The sequence below is a fragment of the Saccostrea cucullata genome, unplaced genomic scaffold (assembly GCF_032062105.1).
Source record: "Saccostrea cucullata isolate Sc308-1 unplaced genomic scaffold, CSIRO_AGI_Scuc_v1 ctg1731, whole genome shotgun sequence".
Lineage (NCBI taxonomy): Eukaryota > Metazoa > Mollusca > Bivalvia > Ostreida > Ostreidae > Saccostrea > Saccostrea cuccullata.
Genome location: NW_026939980.1, coordinates 1 through 17,768, shown reverse-complemented (window position 1 = coordinate 17,768; position 17,768 = coordinate 1). Strand labels below are relative to the sequence as shown.

Sequence of the window (17,768 nt, the reverse complement as noted above, 5' to 3'; positions counted from 1 at the left end):
GAAAACACATGGTTCTTTATTCTAATAAAACATGAATTTTACATTGAATTTAATCTAAATACAATTTACATGTATATTGTCTGTTGCAGCGTGCTTTAATTATCTGAAAATAATGATATGAAATTGTATTTCTTCCTTTCCTTTTGATTGAGATATTTTCCGTTAAATAATCAATATAACTTGAGTCTAATTTGAATGAAATACAAGTAAGAGAGTACTGCACTTTCATAAAAAAATATTTCGATGCATTTGAAGAATATATTTCCTATTTCTCAATCAGGTTACAATCGCCGTGATTATTTCCTTTTATTTGAGCAGTTTTCAAAAACTGGGTCTGGATTGAATATTACATTTCAATAGTAACATAATTATTTTTTTTTTCATAGAAATGAAACGAATAATGTGTAAAGCAGCTCTTACAAAATTGTGCTTTGTAATATCTCTACTATCAAACAACTGTGGAACATCAGCTGCTTTAAAGTGGTAAGAATACACTTATTCCTTTCAGTCCTTAATTGTGATTGAGTTTCTTAGAATTGCATATAGTTTAAAACGGATATATCTTATATCTTTTAGGGAAGGATATGAAGATAACGAACAGTATTCATTCTCAAAGTCCACAAAACAATACATAATAGGAGCAGAGCAAACACGGACCTCTGAAACATCAGAGGTGGTATCTGGTGCAATGAAGGAGTAAGCATCACCTACTGATTGGGCACATCCTTTTTGTCATGATCAGGAAATAACGGAAAAATCCCTAGTAAATCCAGTGTATAAATAATCGACTAACAATTAGTATGAAAAACGCCAGTCATCATTTGACTCAATAATAAATTAAATTTGTTGTAAAGGTCACTATATCGACCATAGAACTTACGAAATGATGACTTTAAACGTGACTGCTGTTATTCTTGCTCATCAACTTGCCTGTCAATAATTTACCTCGTTTTAGGGACAATATCATATGTGATTGCAATTATAATGATAATATCTCTTGTCGAGTAAATGTCATGTGTGATTACAATAGACCCTATCAAGGTTATTGGCCGCCATCTTGGACTGGGGGCAAACATTGGGGGCTGACGTCATAATAACAATGGCTGAATCGAGCTCCGCAGCTGACGATGCTGCGAATATAATCGCCGCGTATAATTTACCTGCGTCGTAACAAGTGTACCTAGGTGTGCAGAAGAGACCCCAAGGTAATGTTTTTTAACTATAAACAATTATTTTAGCTCTGATTTACACTTTAATGACGTAAGTTACATATTTACTCAAGGTTGTCAGAACCACGTGGCCCACGGAAACGCTTCCTGTACTTTGGAGGTCGGTCATGTTTTGCATTGCCCTGGCTATATGCGGCATATTTCAGCACTGTAATTTTTGTGGTATTAGGTGGAGATGATTTGGATGCTAGGCAATTTTTTTTCGAAAGCCTGGAACAAAATTTCAATTTTTTATAGAGCTTTGAAATCGGCCAAAGGGGAGTGAGATATCGAAAAAATATATTACATCGTTAAAAGATGAGTTCTAATTAACAATATCCAAGATTGAACATTATTTTGAATTAATATAATTAATATAGTATGAATAAATCATATTTTGTATATTATATATATAAATTAAGTGTTATTAATTCATTGCATTTGCACCTTCACTGCACTTCACTAGTTACAAGTCATTCACAGTTCAGTATTGGCATTGTTTATACAGATAACTCTTGCAAGTATATACATGTACAAAGGGGTCAACTTCAAGAAATATATTTTTTTTTATTTTTATTTATTTATTCAATTTGACAAAAACCACATGTGGCGCAAGTCATACATACAGTAAACAAATATAAAATATATAGTCACATAGATTTTCTTTTATTACATGCATCACGTATGAAGTTACAAATATTCCTTGTAGAATTAACATCTGCTGGATTAAGAATTTCATATGATATACAGGTTTTATTAAAAAGTGTACAAAATTCACTTCTTAGTTGTTTATATAGAGGACATACAAATAAAAAATGATGTTCATCTTCAACGACATTTTTACAATTAATACAAAATCTTTCATCTCTTGGTATAATTGGGTTACAATATCTGCCAACCTCTATCTGTAATTTGTGAGCACTTATTCTCAATCGAGTCAAAAAAGAACGAAGATTCTTGGAAATGGAAAAATTTAAGTATGGTTGAATTTCAAGTTTGTTTAGATCCCTTGACTTATTAACTGGCTGTAGAATGATAATTTGCCATTACCCTTTTCTCTGATATTTATTATATCCTTAAAAACTATGTTCTCAAAATATTTTTTCAAATTATTTTCAAAATCATTTATTGATAATGTATTAGCATTTGAACCAATAACTTCATCAAGTATAGTTTGTATACAGTTATGCCAACAAATATATGAAAGATATAAAGACACCTTGAAAAAGTATTTTTCCCCATGAAAATATTTTTTATCATCACTGCAATTTTGAATACTTTAAATTATAATTAAGAATATTGCTAGCTATTTACACAAAACTTTAATTTTTAAAATTGAGTGAGATTTATATATATTTTAAAATACGCTGTACATAAATATAGCAAATATTTTACATGCATAAAACAAGGTATGATTATCTTCAAATTCATGTTCAGTCAATTAAATAAGGAGAAATAAAATAAATTGAAAAAAAGAAATAAAAGGAAACAAAAGGGATTTTAATATTGAATCATGTAGTTATACCAGAAAAAATATCCATGATGCATGCATATGAATCAAAATTGTGCAATTTTACACAATTTAATATTATTGTAGAAGAGAAGATATCCTAGAAACACCTGAAGGCGTGTCTCATTCTCGGAGTCAGAGTTAAAGACACAGGATATGACATGGCAGGATGCAGCTAAAGCAGCTCTGAATCGAGTTCGTTGGAGGACTGTCATCAATGGCCTATGTTCCTCAGAGAAGGACAGGCCGAAGTAAGTACATGAACTAAGTAGCAGGTACATGTCATTTTGCTTTCAAATTTGTTATTTGAATTTTAACCAAACAAAATAGTTTTGAAATTAATTAAAAGTAAATCCCTGTGTAAATACTTGTATTTCATTAAAAAAAAAGAATATAAAGATTTGAGAATAAAAATGTTGCATTTTTTGTTCAATCTGTTATAAAAAGCCCATGAAATTGGATAAAAAAAGGAGATAAATATAGTTGCATTGTGACATAATACATGTACCACCAAATTACAAGCATGAATAATTGGCATTATGCTAAAGATCTTCATTATTACAAAGGAAATTTTTATTTTGTAAATCCTTAGTTTTAAGAAATGAATATTTAGAATATATGAATCTTACTTAACAGCAATGATTTTATCAATTATCAAAGATATTTCATTAGGAAATTATCAAGTTTTTATAATTGTGTATGTACCTATCTATTTTTTTTCAGAAGAGTGCTCTTTTAACACTGCATGGAAATATAAACAGTATATGCCTCAAGTAAGTTTTATCTCTTCATATTTCAAATTTAGGCCATTCCAAGTTTTTTCTCTGTTTAGCGTCCAGCCATCTTTCAAAAACCTACCTACCAATTCGCAAAAAAACACACAAACCAAAACATAAAACACAGGCTTAAAAGTCATAAAAATGACGTCCTTCATATGATTTGATCTAACTAAACTGCTTAAGTAAGTAAGTAAGTAAATATTTTATTATAGTGACATGTGTATACAGTAATTTTTAACATTCGATATACAATTAAACATATATGTGGAACACCCGGCCCATCGGACCTATAAGTCACTTTTAGCAATAGATATACAATAATTACATGCGTGTGATTTTTCTTTGTCTTATATTATAGGCTTTATAAATAAAATTTGCAGATTGACGAGGGAAATGAGTTAACAAATATTTAAAGAGAACATTTAAATCATTATAATGTAAATTTTAAATTCCAACATTTCTTAGAAAGTCTTGTCTACAGATTTTATATAGATTGCATTTTAAAAGATAAATACATTTTAAATAGAAGAAATAACTATTCTTAAGTAAAAACGAGAGATTAAATGCTTAAAATACACCCAGTATAACTTACTGTACAGAATTATTTGGAAAAATTGACAAAATTCAAAAATTTTGACTAAATTAATCAATTTCAGGACTCCTGATGTTGTGTGTTTTTTCTTATATGGGGTGTCAAAAACCAAGGCGCATGCGGACGCTAAACATAGAAAAAACTTGGAATGGCCTTAAAGGAGGTCAAGTTGTTTTGCTTTATTGCAACTTTTGCTTTGAAATGCAATTATGTTGAATGATTGATTGACTCTTCTTGAGAAAGAGGTCGAGAAATGTGTGAAAGGAGCTGCAGTTTTTGAAACTGTTTTATAAATCAATTAAGGCTATTTGCAATGATTTGAAACCACTTGTAGATTCAAAATGCATTCAAAATGTATAAAATTTATATTATAACCATTTTACAAATTAAATTATACTTAATTATCAAAATTGATAGTCTCTGTGCTATTTCTGTTGTAACAGATTTCTTTCTGATAAAATCATAGATACTAAACTCTGAAGAATAATGGCCCTACTCCTTTGAAATGTATAATCTCCTCATTACAGATTTTGAAGAATCCTAAATTCAAATCCAGACTGTGGCAGCCCTACTTGTAGCTGTTGGACTCGTATGGGATAACGATAATCAAAAGTCACGATATCAACACATGGATTTTATCTCATTTTGACGAAATGTAGAGAAATGACATACAGTCTGTTTTGTGATAGAAACTAAAATAGAGAGGGCTTTACATTGTCCTTTAGAATTTGCTAGGAATTTTTTTTTAATGAACTTTAAATTACTGCTCATGTACATATTTTTGTTGAAAGATAAAGTGTACTTATTTACACCAATACAATGATCAGCTTCAACTAAATATCAAAGATTAACATTTGCCATGGATATTTTGATGTTACCAATTTGACCAAGATGTTTGCAGAAAAATCAAATGCATGTTTTCTTTCAAAGTTGTTACAATAAGAGCTATTAATAAAAGGAAAAAAAAACATTTCACATGATATTAAAACTTGTATTTTTATTACAGCTTGAAAAAATACATGTAATAATCATGATAAATAATAAATTTGTACATGTATGTAAAATTGTTTGCAATTGAGAATACTTGAACTCTCTTTAGCACTTGATCCTTGGGATGTCATGTGCTATATAGGAATGTGATTTACCCAGCACATTTTAAAATTAAGCTCCTTAGATCTAGCTGCAGGTCTGTTGAAGAAATTTCAGGGTGATGAAGGAAGGGGGGTTCAACTTAAAAGTAATGTTTTGACAAGCAAAAACAATGTTCATATTAATAATTTGGGGGACAAGGCAACTGTATAGATAAGATTTTTGTATTGTGTGATGTGCACCGGTATATACTATAGTATTGTATCCATTGGATTTTATTACTGAGAGGTACAAAGTAACACTCCAATCCACATACAGTAAAACTCGGCTATAACGAAGTCACTGGGACCCGGAAAATTACTTTACTTTAACCATTATTTGTTCTTTCCGTATAAAGAATTTGTTAAATTTGTGTACTTTGGGATCCAAGATAACTTCGCTTTATCCGTGAATTCGCAATATCCGTGTTCCAACTAAACAAGTTTTACTGTACACATATGGTTTCTTTCATGTTTGCTTCCTTTCTTAACATTATACAGTGATCCATTAACGAGTGAATCAAAGAATCTAATTTTACTACATTTGTAATTTTTTTTCATACATACAGTTTTTTAGGGGAGGGGAGATTAGGATTGTTGTACAATGATCATACAGAGAGGAAATATAGGAATTCCTTGTTTTCCGCTGAAAGCAAATTTTTCACTTATTGTCGGACTGATTGATGAAGATACTATATTAATTTTCTTGTTATTTTTTTTCTTTAATCATAAACTTGAAGATAGTTTGACTGTATATTTAAGATGAATATGCTTAAAATGAAACAAGAGGATACCTGCTTAAATTTTTCATGAGGAATATGAGCCAGATATTTGGTCTACAGTACTTCTGTGATCTTTCTCTCCATTGAATTATATATTTCCGCAGCTGGAGAATCACTGAGATTTCGAATACCATTTATATATAATTAATGAAAATAAACATATAAAGATGTATAAATTCTATTTTTATACCCCATCCGAAAGAGAGGAGGAACACCGATGACCGTTTTACTTGTGTGTCACTCAGTCAGTCTGTCTGTCCAAAACAAATTTATGATTTCAGTTTTCTCAGCAACTACTCATCAAAGATGCTTGAATGTTAAGCACATTCTTAGCTGAGGCATGCAATTTGGTGGGATTTCCATTTTGTATGAATCGGATGTCAACTTCCTATTTATCCGTGCATCTGCCTGTAAGGCTGTAACTGTACTTGCATGAGTTTATTAATATAATAGTGTTTATTCACATCAGAGCAGGGGTATAACTAGTGAGCATTGGCTCACAGACTTCTTGTTAGATGTGCATGAATTAGAAAAAAAAGTCGGATTGTATTGTTACAAAAATATACACAAGTGATGGATGAAATATCATATCAACAAAATGAAGTACTAAACAAAGGAAAGGTCTTCAATACATGTGTACATGTATTTGGATTCTTGTATCATCTTGAATGTGGTAAACTAACATTTTTTTTTGTATTTTAATAAAAGTTTATGATGAAATTTAAATCAAAAGATCACCAGGTATTGAACCAGAGACTTTGCATCACTAGTCAGAAGCTAATAACTGTTGAAGTACTATTAATGCCATTACACAGTCTAAATCTTGTATAGCTTTAAAAGTCCTAAAAATTGTAAAAGCATTGAAATCCTTACTTAAATAATTTTAAAGCTAAGCAGAATTTTACACATGTGACACAGACAATTTTTTAATTATGATTAAAATTATTTTTTAAAAATTACTGTTTAAATAAATTTGTATAATTATTTACTTTGAAGTTGCAATATTTTGACATTGGTATACACATGCATGCAACATATTTTTAAATCATAGTGTTATTTAACACATACTTAATATTTTTATCTTATTTTTTTTTTTGAATTTAATTAATTAAAACCTATTGAAAGTTGTCTAAAAAAAAAATCATTTTTTAAGTATGTTGGTCTATATGTCTATTTACAGATATTTTTATGAGCTTTTATTCATTCAGTACTTCTCAATATTCTCTGTTGGATCCGCCCACGTTACTCGTTGGTAGTATAGATATAAAAGAAATTAAATTGAAAAAAAACATCCAAGTAAAAGATAAAATTTATATGAGTGATTCTTAAACCTTCTTCTGTTTTTATTTCCACAAATATTTCATGCTTAAACTGTTACAAGAGGATAGATAGTAACGTAACATAAGCACTCCATCTCGCACTTTTTACATGATCATGATTGCACGTTGTAATATATATGCAGTTCATTTAAGGTAAATAAACAGCAATTATTAAAGAAAATGATCTTTTTTAAAATAAAATATGTTGCTTACGATATGCATACGTTCAATTCTAAATGACAATGACTGTGAAGCGATCGCTAGACGAAAATTGATGCGGTGCATCTGCATCAGCTGCTATTGTTTACGTTAGCTACGATGTCGCGTGATGCCCCCAATCCAAGATGGCGTCCAATAACCTTGAAAAGGTCTATTATAATAATATCTCTTGTAGGGACAATATCATATGTGATTACAATTATTATTTTGATAAACATAGTGACAGCTGTTTAGGTAAGCAGGCAGTCTTCGTTAACAAAAATTCTCTGATATCTTTAATTAAGTGCGTTATTACTTTTTGAAGAGGTTTAAATAATTATAATTATTTTGGAAATTTAAAAATTGAAACAATTTTTAAAAAAACGCGTATTGTGAATCTTAAAACACATTTTAGAACAGTTGTTTCATTTCAGATTCATTGTGTTATTCTTTCATTTTATATAGAGTGTCCATTGGGAAGATTTGGTTTGAACTGCATACAACGATGCACATTAGGTTTCTATGGCCGTCTTTGCACTAGTCCCTGCGGTTGTGAAGGGTACGTATGCCATTATGTAAATGGGTGTCCAAAAGGTGTAACACATACCAGTATTATTTTCTCTATATCATAAATACAAATTTGCTAATTCAAATTTGAAGATTTTATCTGTTTAAAGCAATCCAATATATGCCTCATTTTTCTTCATTTGAAAATGACTAATAAACTACAGATACAAAAATTACCCACAGCAAAAACAAACCTTCTGCAATAAATACAAATTTAACATCTTTGCAAGACTTACAGATACAACAGAGGTGAAAAAAAAACGGATAACAGGAGTAACCGAAGATACTAGGGCATCTTCACAAAAAAGTAAGCAAACTAGCGAAGAATTAATGTTCTAAAAAAAATTTGAAAAAAATTATCTATTGTCAAAACACGGTAAACTACAAAAATAAATCATGTTATCAAATATATGTAATGTGCTTATGTATTTTATTTGCACATATTTCGTTTGTTTTAAAGTAACCAATGTTTTCTCTTTCAATGAATGATATTTGTTTTGAAAAAGAGTCTGCTTGGAATGTTTTTAACAAACCAAAAATTAAATCATCTACAAAATCTTCCAATCCATCATTTCGTAGACAATTAAGTAAACCAAACTAAGGATGCTATAAACGATGACGCACTGCAGTTTCAGTCATTTTCAAAGTGAATAAGTTTTCTAACTGATTTTCATGATTCTGTTCACTTATTGACAATATTTTAAATGATATATGGTGAAAAAGGTTTTCTTTTATTTCAGAATTTTCTATACAGACAACACTATATGCGTTCCCCAGAGAACAATACGTCCAAAGAACAACCAAGTCTAAAAGTACAAAATGGCCAATATAATTCAAAGAATCCAGCAAAATGACATTCCATTTGGGGTTATCTACTTCAGAGAAAACTGACCACGTGACTGAAATATCTACATCAGAGAAAATGAACCGCGTGAGTGGAGAGAGGATTTTCCACGTGACTGGGAAATCATCATAGGAGAAAACTTACCAATGGACCAGGAGATCTACATCAACAACAGAATCATCAACAATTACAAACCAAAATGATCATTCAATGTTGGCTTTTTTACTTTTAATTGTTTTTATAGCAATATTTTTTTCGGGGGAGTTTTGTTTTACTTGCGACCATCACTTAGGTGAGCACTTTTATCCTTTTATATGTCAAATCAACTTTGTGGTGTATTTTATAATAAAGATTTTTCTCAACAGCTCTTAAACAACCTGTCTTTTCGCCTAGATGCAGGTGAAAACTATCCAACCCTTGTCATTGGACATACGAATATTTTGGTAAATCAACATTTCATTCTCATTTGAGTATAAATATTGGTAAGCAAAACGCTTAAACAGTTTATTATTCTGACAATTGTAAAAAAAAACATAAAAAAGAAAAATTAACATGCATATCAATTATTAAAAAAAAAATTGGGGGAAAATGCTTCAAGAGAAAAAAGTAATCATTTTCAAAATTATTTCAATTTATTAAAAAAAAGATCATACAAGTGATACCATCAAACAAAACTACGAAAGTGCAGAGGACACACACACTTCAGCGAATCATTTAGAAAAATTAGAAGACTATGATGAAATCAGTCATGATCAACACAGAAGCAGTAGTGCTGGATCTAGCCCATCTTTGATTATAAGAAAACTAAAAGGTGCGTCGGATGATATGTATCTGCCTTCATATAGCCTGTATGAAAAAATCTCCTTCCATGGCGACTCTCACATGTTACAATTCGATAAAGAACAAAGCATTGCGGATCCTGATATTTTTTGGCTACAAGAATTATGTAATAATGAGGGGTGTGCCTTTCTGAAATCCAGCAGTTCTTTAGATTTCTCCGTAATAGACGAAGTTCCAAAATTTCAAAACCATTTTCCTCTTTTGCATACACAAGTAATTGGGAACGAACTATGGATTCTTCAAATAATCTGTTCGAAAAATCCAACAACGATACTTTATTGATTAAAGAGGATTCTCTCTATGGTGAAACCCTTGAAAAGGCAGATAGACCATACAGTGTTGTAAAGACTAGAATGTCAGAAGAGTTACTTAGAAATTGTCGTTTTCCAGACGAATACAAACAAAAATCTCGAATAGAAACAACAAAACTCTGACATAGAGAACATGGTGTACCATACAGAATAAGGTTAATGATACGCTTTTGCACACTATGAATGCATATTTATAGGGGGGTTGGGGTTGGTTGGTTGGTTTGTTGGTTATTATGTCCTAAAATGGACCATATTTGTACCATGAATAATACTTGTGTTTTAACACTACAAGTTATATAATTTTTGTTTTAATTTCAAGACATGCTCTAAATTATAGAAAATGATACTTTTTCAAGTGATACTAATATTGTATTCTCTGATGGGAAAGTTGAAAGCTTGTTCGAACGGCCCTTTATGCATGACAGCATAAATAACAATTACTCTTTTGCTAAAGTATTCATATTTTTTTTCTGAAATATTCTGAGGTAAGAGGAACCCGAATTTCTTTTTTCTTAATTCATTCTAATGATCATAAAAACTGTCACTTACATAATATGATGAAATCTAGAAAAAGTTACAACTGTAATACTGTAGGTCATCATATTCTGGAGAAATCTTGATAATTCATTTAAATAAATAACATATGGATCACTCTAGACGAAACATAATGAAAATCAATTATTCATGAAACCTCTCACTATATAATTTCAAAAGAAACATGCAATAACTTATAAAATGTTTTCAATCAAAAGTTCTTTTTAGTTATTTTTACTTTAAACTTTTAAACGTTTGACTTTTCCCGGAAAGAATTTTTGAAAAATGTCTATTTAAAGCGCATTTTTTTCCTTGTAGAGATATTCCCTGGTAGACCTTATAAAATACGGCAGTTATACTGCATAGTTAAACTAATTTTTTAAAATCATTTTATAATTTTCTTTTCTAAAATAACATTTTTCTTTTAATCTTTGAGGAAAAAAAAACGAAAATGAAATCGAAATATGAGATAATTTTAGCATTGTTGAATATTTTTATTAATACTGCTACCTGCAGTACTGAGTGCCGAAGGTGAGTGGATTTTTATTTTAGAGCTGTACGACGTTTTTAATTAATATATTATCTGAATATCCGAATCTCATTTGACGTTAAATAAACAAAGATAAAATTTCTTAAAGTGGTTAACATTGATAGAATATGTTCTTTTATGTTCCATGATACTCTTATATTTTCGTGTCAACTTATTCGAATTTATATTTTAGACCGGATGGTGTCCCTTGTTGCTATAATGAATATTTTGACGTTGACAATAAAACTTATAAAGGTAAGGTTTATTCATGAAAATATAGAAAGGTAATGAACAAAATTCGAGCTCAAAACTCCACAAGAAAAAAAAAAACAGTTTTTGAGCAGAGCAAACATGGACAGAGTTTGGATCAGATGCCATGGAAAAGTTTTCATATCATGTCCACCGGTCACAACCGCCGTACGCTCCTTCTCGTGATCGGGAAATAACTGAAAATTTCATTGACAATTATGTGGATAAACATTTGCCTAACACTTAGTATATAAATCATAGTCAGCGTTTGACTTAATGCTAAATTGTTATAGTTGAAGACGTATTGAAAAAAAATTCACTTAAGGTTTGCAGTAAAAAAGAATCTGCTGTACGTATGAACAATTTCTAAAACGAGGTAAATTATTCACAAGCAAGAATATAAGCGGCCTCGTTTAAAGGCATCATTTCGTAAGTTCTATGGTCGATAGAATGACATTGTAGGCAAATACAATTTGTCATTCAGTTAAATGCTGACTGACCTTTTCATACTAATTGTTAGTCCATTATTTATACACTGGATTGACGACAGATTGTTCCGTTATTTCAAGATAATGACAAGGAACCACGGCTAGTGTGACCGGTCAGCAGGGGATGCTCACTGCCCCAAGGCACCTGATCACATCTCTGATGTTTCGGGGGTCCGTGTTTGCTCTGCTCCTATTTTGTATTGTTTTATGGACTTTGATATTGAATTCTGTTCGTTATCTCCATATACTTCATTGAATTCTTTGATTATTCCCTTCATGGTATTTTAATCATGTTTAGAATGCAGCAGATCATAAGCATGGTAGATATTACCCGAAAATTTTAAATATCCTTTAACACACAGTTATTAAGGATATCTCTTCAATACATGAGATTTGCCTCCACAAAATTACATTTAAACTATAGTTTTCTTTGAATAACACTAGAAAATACGAAGATATCAGCAGTAACAGAGAAGCATAAAACAATCAACGAGAGAACCAAACTAAGAGTAAACACAAGCACAGGTCTGTCAGTCTGTTAGTCTGTGTCTCTCTCTGTCTCCATCTCTATCTATGATCTCTTTCGTATTATTGTCACCCCTTTCAGTTAATTATTCGTATGTTATTGTTCGAAAGAAATTCATTGTTTTGTTTGCCCACATAAAATATATGGAGATACATTCCCTAATGTAATCTATAATATCGTGACTGCTTTAGTTGATATTTTTTAACATCACCGATTACTTTAAATTATTACTTCTTATTATTACTTTTAGCCCCCAAAGTGTTCAAGTTGGAGAAAATCAGTCACTTTATTTCAATCGATTCAACAAAAACTAGGTCACGTGTGTCTACAATAGACAAGTCAACCCTAGGATCCTCGACTATGAAGATGTATGATTTATTATTGCTTAAAATATTTAGATATTTCAAAGTTACAAAGTTGTTGTAAAAACATAACAGTAACAGTATAAAGTTTTAAACTTATCGCCATATTAGTTCATAACATAAATATTTTGAATTCATAGGTCTTCGGTGAAAGGGACAACAGATCATAAGCATGGTAAATATTACCCGAAAATTTTAAATATCCTTTAACACACAATTACTTAGGATATCTCTTCAATACATGAGATTTGCCTCCACAGAATTATATTTAAAATATAGTTTTCTTTGAATAACACTAGAAAATACGAAGATGTCAGCAGTAACAGAGAAGCATAAAACAATCAACGAGAGAACCAAACTTAGAGTAAACACAAGGAGAGGTCTGTCAGTCTGTTAGTCTGTGTTTCTCTCTGTCTTCATCTTATCCATGATCTCTTTCGTATTATTGTCACCCCTTTCAGTTATTCATACGTAAAATCATATAAGTCGCATTCCTATGACAGAATCAAAAGTTATCATCTTATCCATGGATGTAACGTCTTGGCCACATGTTTCAGAAGAAAATCCAAAACGTACGTATAATGATTTTAAGTAACAAAAATCATTGCAAAATAGAAACAAAATTATTTTTTCAACACCTATATTTTGGTTGAAATTTAATTATTATAACAGCATATAAAACTCAAAAAAGGTTTTCCTTCTTTTTTCAATTAAACTATATATTTTATTTGCTGTAAAACTTTTAGTCCTTTGACAATAAAGACAACCTATTAAATTTGCATTGAAAAAAAACGTTGATAATGATAACTCATTGATATTTATTTAGGTTATACTGTGAACAGTGAAAACAGTGGAAAGGAGTTACAGCAGATATCTAGTCATCTACAGTTGATAACCATCTCCTTATTTATGATATTTGGCTGTGTCGTCATTCTAATTCCTCTCCTGGTGTATGTTCAGATAGTTGTTTTTATCTCTTAATTCTTATTTTTTTTTTAAATGGAGAAAGAAATAATGCGAAAAAAGTTATTTTTTCAGATCATGTATTCTTTTATAAAAAAGGAAAAAAATACTTTGTTTTAATAGCTTACTATGTTATTTATATAATCTATTTATATTTCATAATTACAAGACCACAAAATTATTTGTAGGCATGAATTGCTAAAAATTATTAAAGGAAAATGAATGTAAAGTATTATTGAAAACATTCCTCTCGTTTTTGAGGTATTACACAAAGAAGCGTAACAGAAGAACAGAATTTCCTATCGGTATGTTTTAAATTCAAAAGCACATATGTATGCAAAAGATAGACCAAATTTATAACCTCATCCTAGAAACTTTATCCCACATTAGATGACTCCAAATTTTGTTAATAAGACTTGTGAGATTTGATCTTTAATTATTACTGAAGTTAGATAATGTTTATTAAATATTGTAACTGATTTTTTAATAAAAGATGAAAAATACTTTCTATATCTTGGACTTATTTATCAAATCTTAATTGTACTATTGAAAATAAGAAATTGTAAAAAGTTTCTTTTGTATTTTTGTGTAGGATTAAAGCAGGTGTGCACACACAACATGAATGCTCTTCATCTTACCGGAACAATGGAGCGAGGGTATACTCCACTGTCACACCGGGAACGTCGGCTTAGGAGTGGGCGACAGTCTGACTACAGTACCCCACAAAGGAATGGGAGACAGTCCGACTACAGTACACCACAAAATCTTGAACAATATACAAACTCTCTCTAATCTGATGCTATAAATATCCGACATGAAAAAACTAGCATATATTAATGGACATAATATGACTTAAAATACGTGGCTCAAATATTAGTCTCCTTGGCATGGTCTGGAAGTCATTCTTTCTGAACACTGCACCATTTATAACTATTCTTAATCTGAAATCCTATAAAATATAAATTCTGATTGATATTTGGTGAACTTCCCATGAGAGCATGAGAAATCACCAAACTCGGGTAAAGTTTTATATTTAGACTAAGGTTGCAATTAGCAGTAGAGATGTTTAATTGTTACATCGCTCACATTGATATATTACCAGAAAAACGTTAATAGTTGTTCAGCAGCAAAAACTGTATGATAATCGTGAGGACCTCAATTTCATTCGTCAAATTTCCTTCATATGTAGTTATATGCCATAATCATCTGTATATTTGATTTTATCTCCCAGATAACACAAAAAAATAAGCATGTTCTTCACACAAACATTTTTTAAACGAGATAAGCTCTTTAAAAACATGTTGTTTAAAGTCATCATTTCACAAGATCTATGGTCAAAAGAATGACATTTTTAGCAAATATAATATATCATCAGTTGAATGCTGACTTGGCTTTTTTAAGCTGTTAGAGCATTGTATAAATACTGACTTTCCTTTTGCCAATTCATGAATTGGAGCATACGGCAGGTGTGATCAGCTGGCAGGAGATGCGTAGCATCCATTGCACCTGGTTCAATCTCTAATGATAATGAGGCGATTGTTTGCTCTGCTCTCGAATCTGTACTGTCCCAATGGTCTTTAGAGCTTGGATACCGTTCTTTATCACCATACTTTATCTATGATACTTTAACACAGTTGAAAATTCTGTGTGTCCCTAAATTTGGACTTTTCAAGAAATAAACAACACATTAAAAAGTTTTTTTTTTGTGAAATGAATTTTAAATTGCTCACGTGATCAAATCCTGTGATGCTCTTAGGGTTCTCGTACCAGCTAAAGGTTAATTTCCCAGTAAACATTTTAACATTGTTGTTTATTACTTATATTTACATTTGAGATGAATAAATTTCGATTAACACAGCATTTATTACACGAACGGGCATTAAAAAAAGATACAAAAGAGTCTGACACATCGGTTTCATACTTGGATCTTTTACTTGAAAAAGACCTTATAGTAATCTTACAATCAAGCTATATGATAAATGTGATGACTTTAACTTTTCTATCGTAAATTTTCCTTACTTATGCAGCAATATACCTTCATCACCTGAATACGCTATGTATATATCTCAGATGATTCGATACACAAGAGCTTTGTTTACGTATGAACAATTTCTAAAACGAGGTAAATTATTGACAAGCAAGTTGATGAAACTAGAATATCAACAGACTCCTTTGAAGTCATTATTTAGTACGTTCTGTGGTGATACAATGACCTTATCAGCAAATACAGTTTATCATTGAGTCAAATGCTGACTGACGTTTTTCATACTAATTGTTAGTCCATTATTTATACAATGTACACTGATTTACAAGGGATTTTCCGTTATTTCCTGATCATGACAAGGAGCACACGGCGGGTGTGACAGGTCAGCAGGGGATGCTCACTCCTCCGTGGCACCCGATCCCACATCTGATGTTTCGGAGGTCCGTATTTGCTCTGCTCCTATTTTGTATTGTTTTATTGACTTTGAGATTGAATACTGTTCGTTATCTCCATATCCTTCTTCTATCATAATGGTCATTTAGAAAATATTTTGTGTTTTTAGTGAAACCAGTTTTTATAATTTGATAATTAAAGATGCTAACTACAGAAAAACGCGTGCGGCAATGTACAAATTTATTGTTTATAAGCTCCGTCACAGAACATTGGTTTTCATCGACATATCCGTTATATTTGATTTTCTTTCTACAACTGTTGAGAAGACTTATTTGTTGTAATAATTTAAAAATGTCTCATCATTCTATAAAGTAGTTTAAATAAATACATTTATTAAAGTGAACACTTAGAACTTTTAAGTGTATGTAATATAAAACAGGTGAGGAAAAAAAATAGTGATCGACATCAAAATCTCAACAAATAATACAGGACACTAAACATGGACACAAGTAAATTCCACAGGTGGGATCGAGTTTTGAAGATGAGTAAGCTTTCCCAAAATTATTTATGTAACCTAAAATGAATTTCTGACGTTCATATAATGAGAATCTTAAATCTTAAACTTAAGTACAAGGCTTACTTAGACGTAGGAATTCGTGATAAGTTTAATCACAAAATTATTCTAAAACCATTAGCATTCAAAATGCGCGCCTTCTTAAAATTAACGCAATTGTTTATTCTACCTAATAAATAAACAATAGGCCTTTCAAGTGCCGTTTGGGTTTGCTTTTAGGAACGATAACTCACTGCAGAAACTTGTTTAAAGCGGGCCCGAGGTATCTAACAGTTTACATGCAAGGTAGTTTTTAGCATTTCCTAAGTGTTTGTTTGCTGTCATTTGAATCCAGTGGTTTTAAAATTTAGCTCCAATGTTAAACTTATTTACTGTGTACGAGGGGTGTTAGAAAAGTTCGCGGACAAGTTCTATTGTGAGCGCCCTATTTCCACGAAACTGGTCAAACTTTCCATATATAATCTTGAGCTTTCTTCCAATAAATATACGAGAATTTGGTGCTTTCCGGTATTTATTGAAAAATATACGGCTTTTTCATTTTGATAAATCTTGTTTCACGGAGCATGCTACATTTTGGCACGTTTACATCACAAAGACTCTTTATTAAAATTAAAAATTGCACAATTGTGGTGCCAAGAGAGTTATGATATTTTACCTGCCGCTAAAGTATGCAGGAAACGTCACCAGGAGAAATTTTGAATAAAATTGGATGGTATATGACTGTTTTATAGCCGTTTATAAATGATCAACGCGTAAAAACACAGCCAAAAATCGGAACGTCATTGAGCGTAATGGAGCACTGCACTACTTAAAAATTATGTGTACAGACAGGAAAATGTCTAAAAAGAGATTAAAATGTTCAAGATGCTGCCGGTAATATACTACACATACAAAGAACAAGTTTTCAAATGGTTGTAGCTTCATAAGAATGGAAAGAGTAACATTTTGAATGATTAACTCCATCGATATTTCAATACCCCTCTATCGCATAGACGTTGCATTGCGCCTATATGGTTTTGCATAGTTTCCATACCTGATCGATTGACTGCATAGACTTTTTTTTATTTTTCAAGATCTCGATAATATCCA

General features: G+C 30.9%; 2 protein-coding genes and 1 long non-coding RNA gene across 4 annotated transcripts; all 3 read left to right on the top strand.

Moving 5' to 3' along the window:
• The first annotated feature begins 363 nt into the window (after positions 1 to 363).
• On the top strand, positions 364 to 8,240 carry LOC134254388 (multiple epidermal growth factor-like domains protein 10). Its single transcript, XM_062736918.1, has 3 exons — positions 364 to 483; positions 7,712 to 7,770; positions 7,981 to 8,240. The coding sequence occupies exons 1-3, from the start codon at positions 389 to 391 to the stop codon at positions 8,145 to 8,147; spliced, it is 321 nt and encodes a 106-aa protein (XP_062592902.1). The 5' UTR covers positions 364 to 388; the 3' UTR covers positions 8,148 to 8,240.
• Positions 1,022 to 6,311, top strand: LOC134254389 (uncharacterized). Of its 2 annotated transcripts, none has more exons than XR_009989310.1 (4): positions 1,022 to 1,205; positions 2,806 to 2,969; positions 3,442 to 3,491; positions 4,617 to 6,311. It is a non-coding gene; the product is annotated as an uncharacterized LOC134254389 (long non-coding RNA). The 2 variants fall into 2 exon arrangements; XR_009989311.1 differs by having other exon boundaries at positions 3,442 to 3,495.
• Positions 8,241 to 10,510: 2,270 nt separating the features above from the next.
• On the top strand, positions 10,511 to 15,117 carry LOC134254390 (uncharacterized). The gene is made up of 10 exons (XM_062736919.1): positions 10,511 to 11,142; positions 11,334 to 11,395; positions 12,322 to 12,402; positions 12,654 to 12,771; positions 12,906 to 12,940; positions 13,065 to 13,145; positions 13,269 to 13,337; positions 13,592 to 13,715; positions 13,990 to 14,033; positions 14,321 to 15,117. The coding sequence occupies exons 1-10, from the start codon at positions 11,063 to 11,065 to the stop codon at positions 14,518 to 14,520; spliced, it is 894 nt and encodes a 297-aa protein (XP_062592903.1). The 5' UTR covers positions 10,511 to 11,062; the 3' UTR covers positions 14,521 to 15,117.
• Positions 15,118 to 17,768: the final 2,651 nt, after the last annotated feature.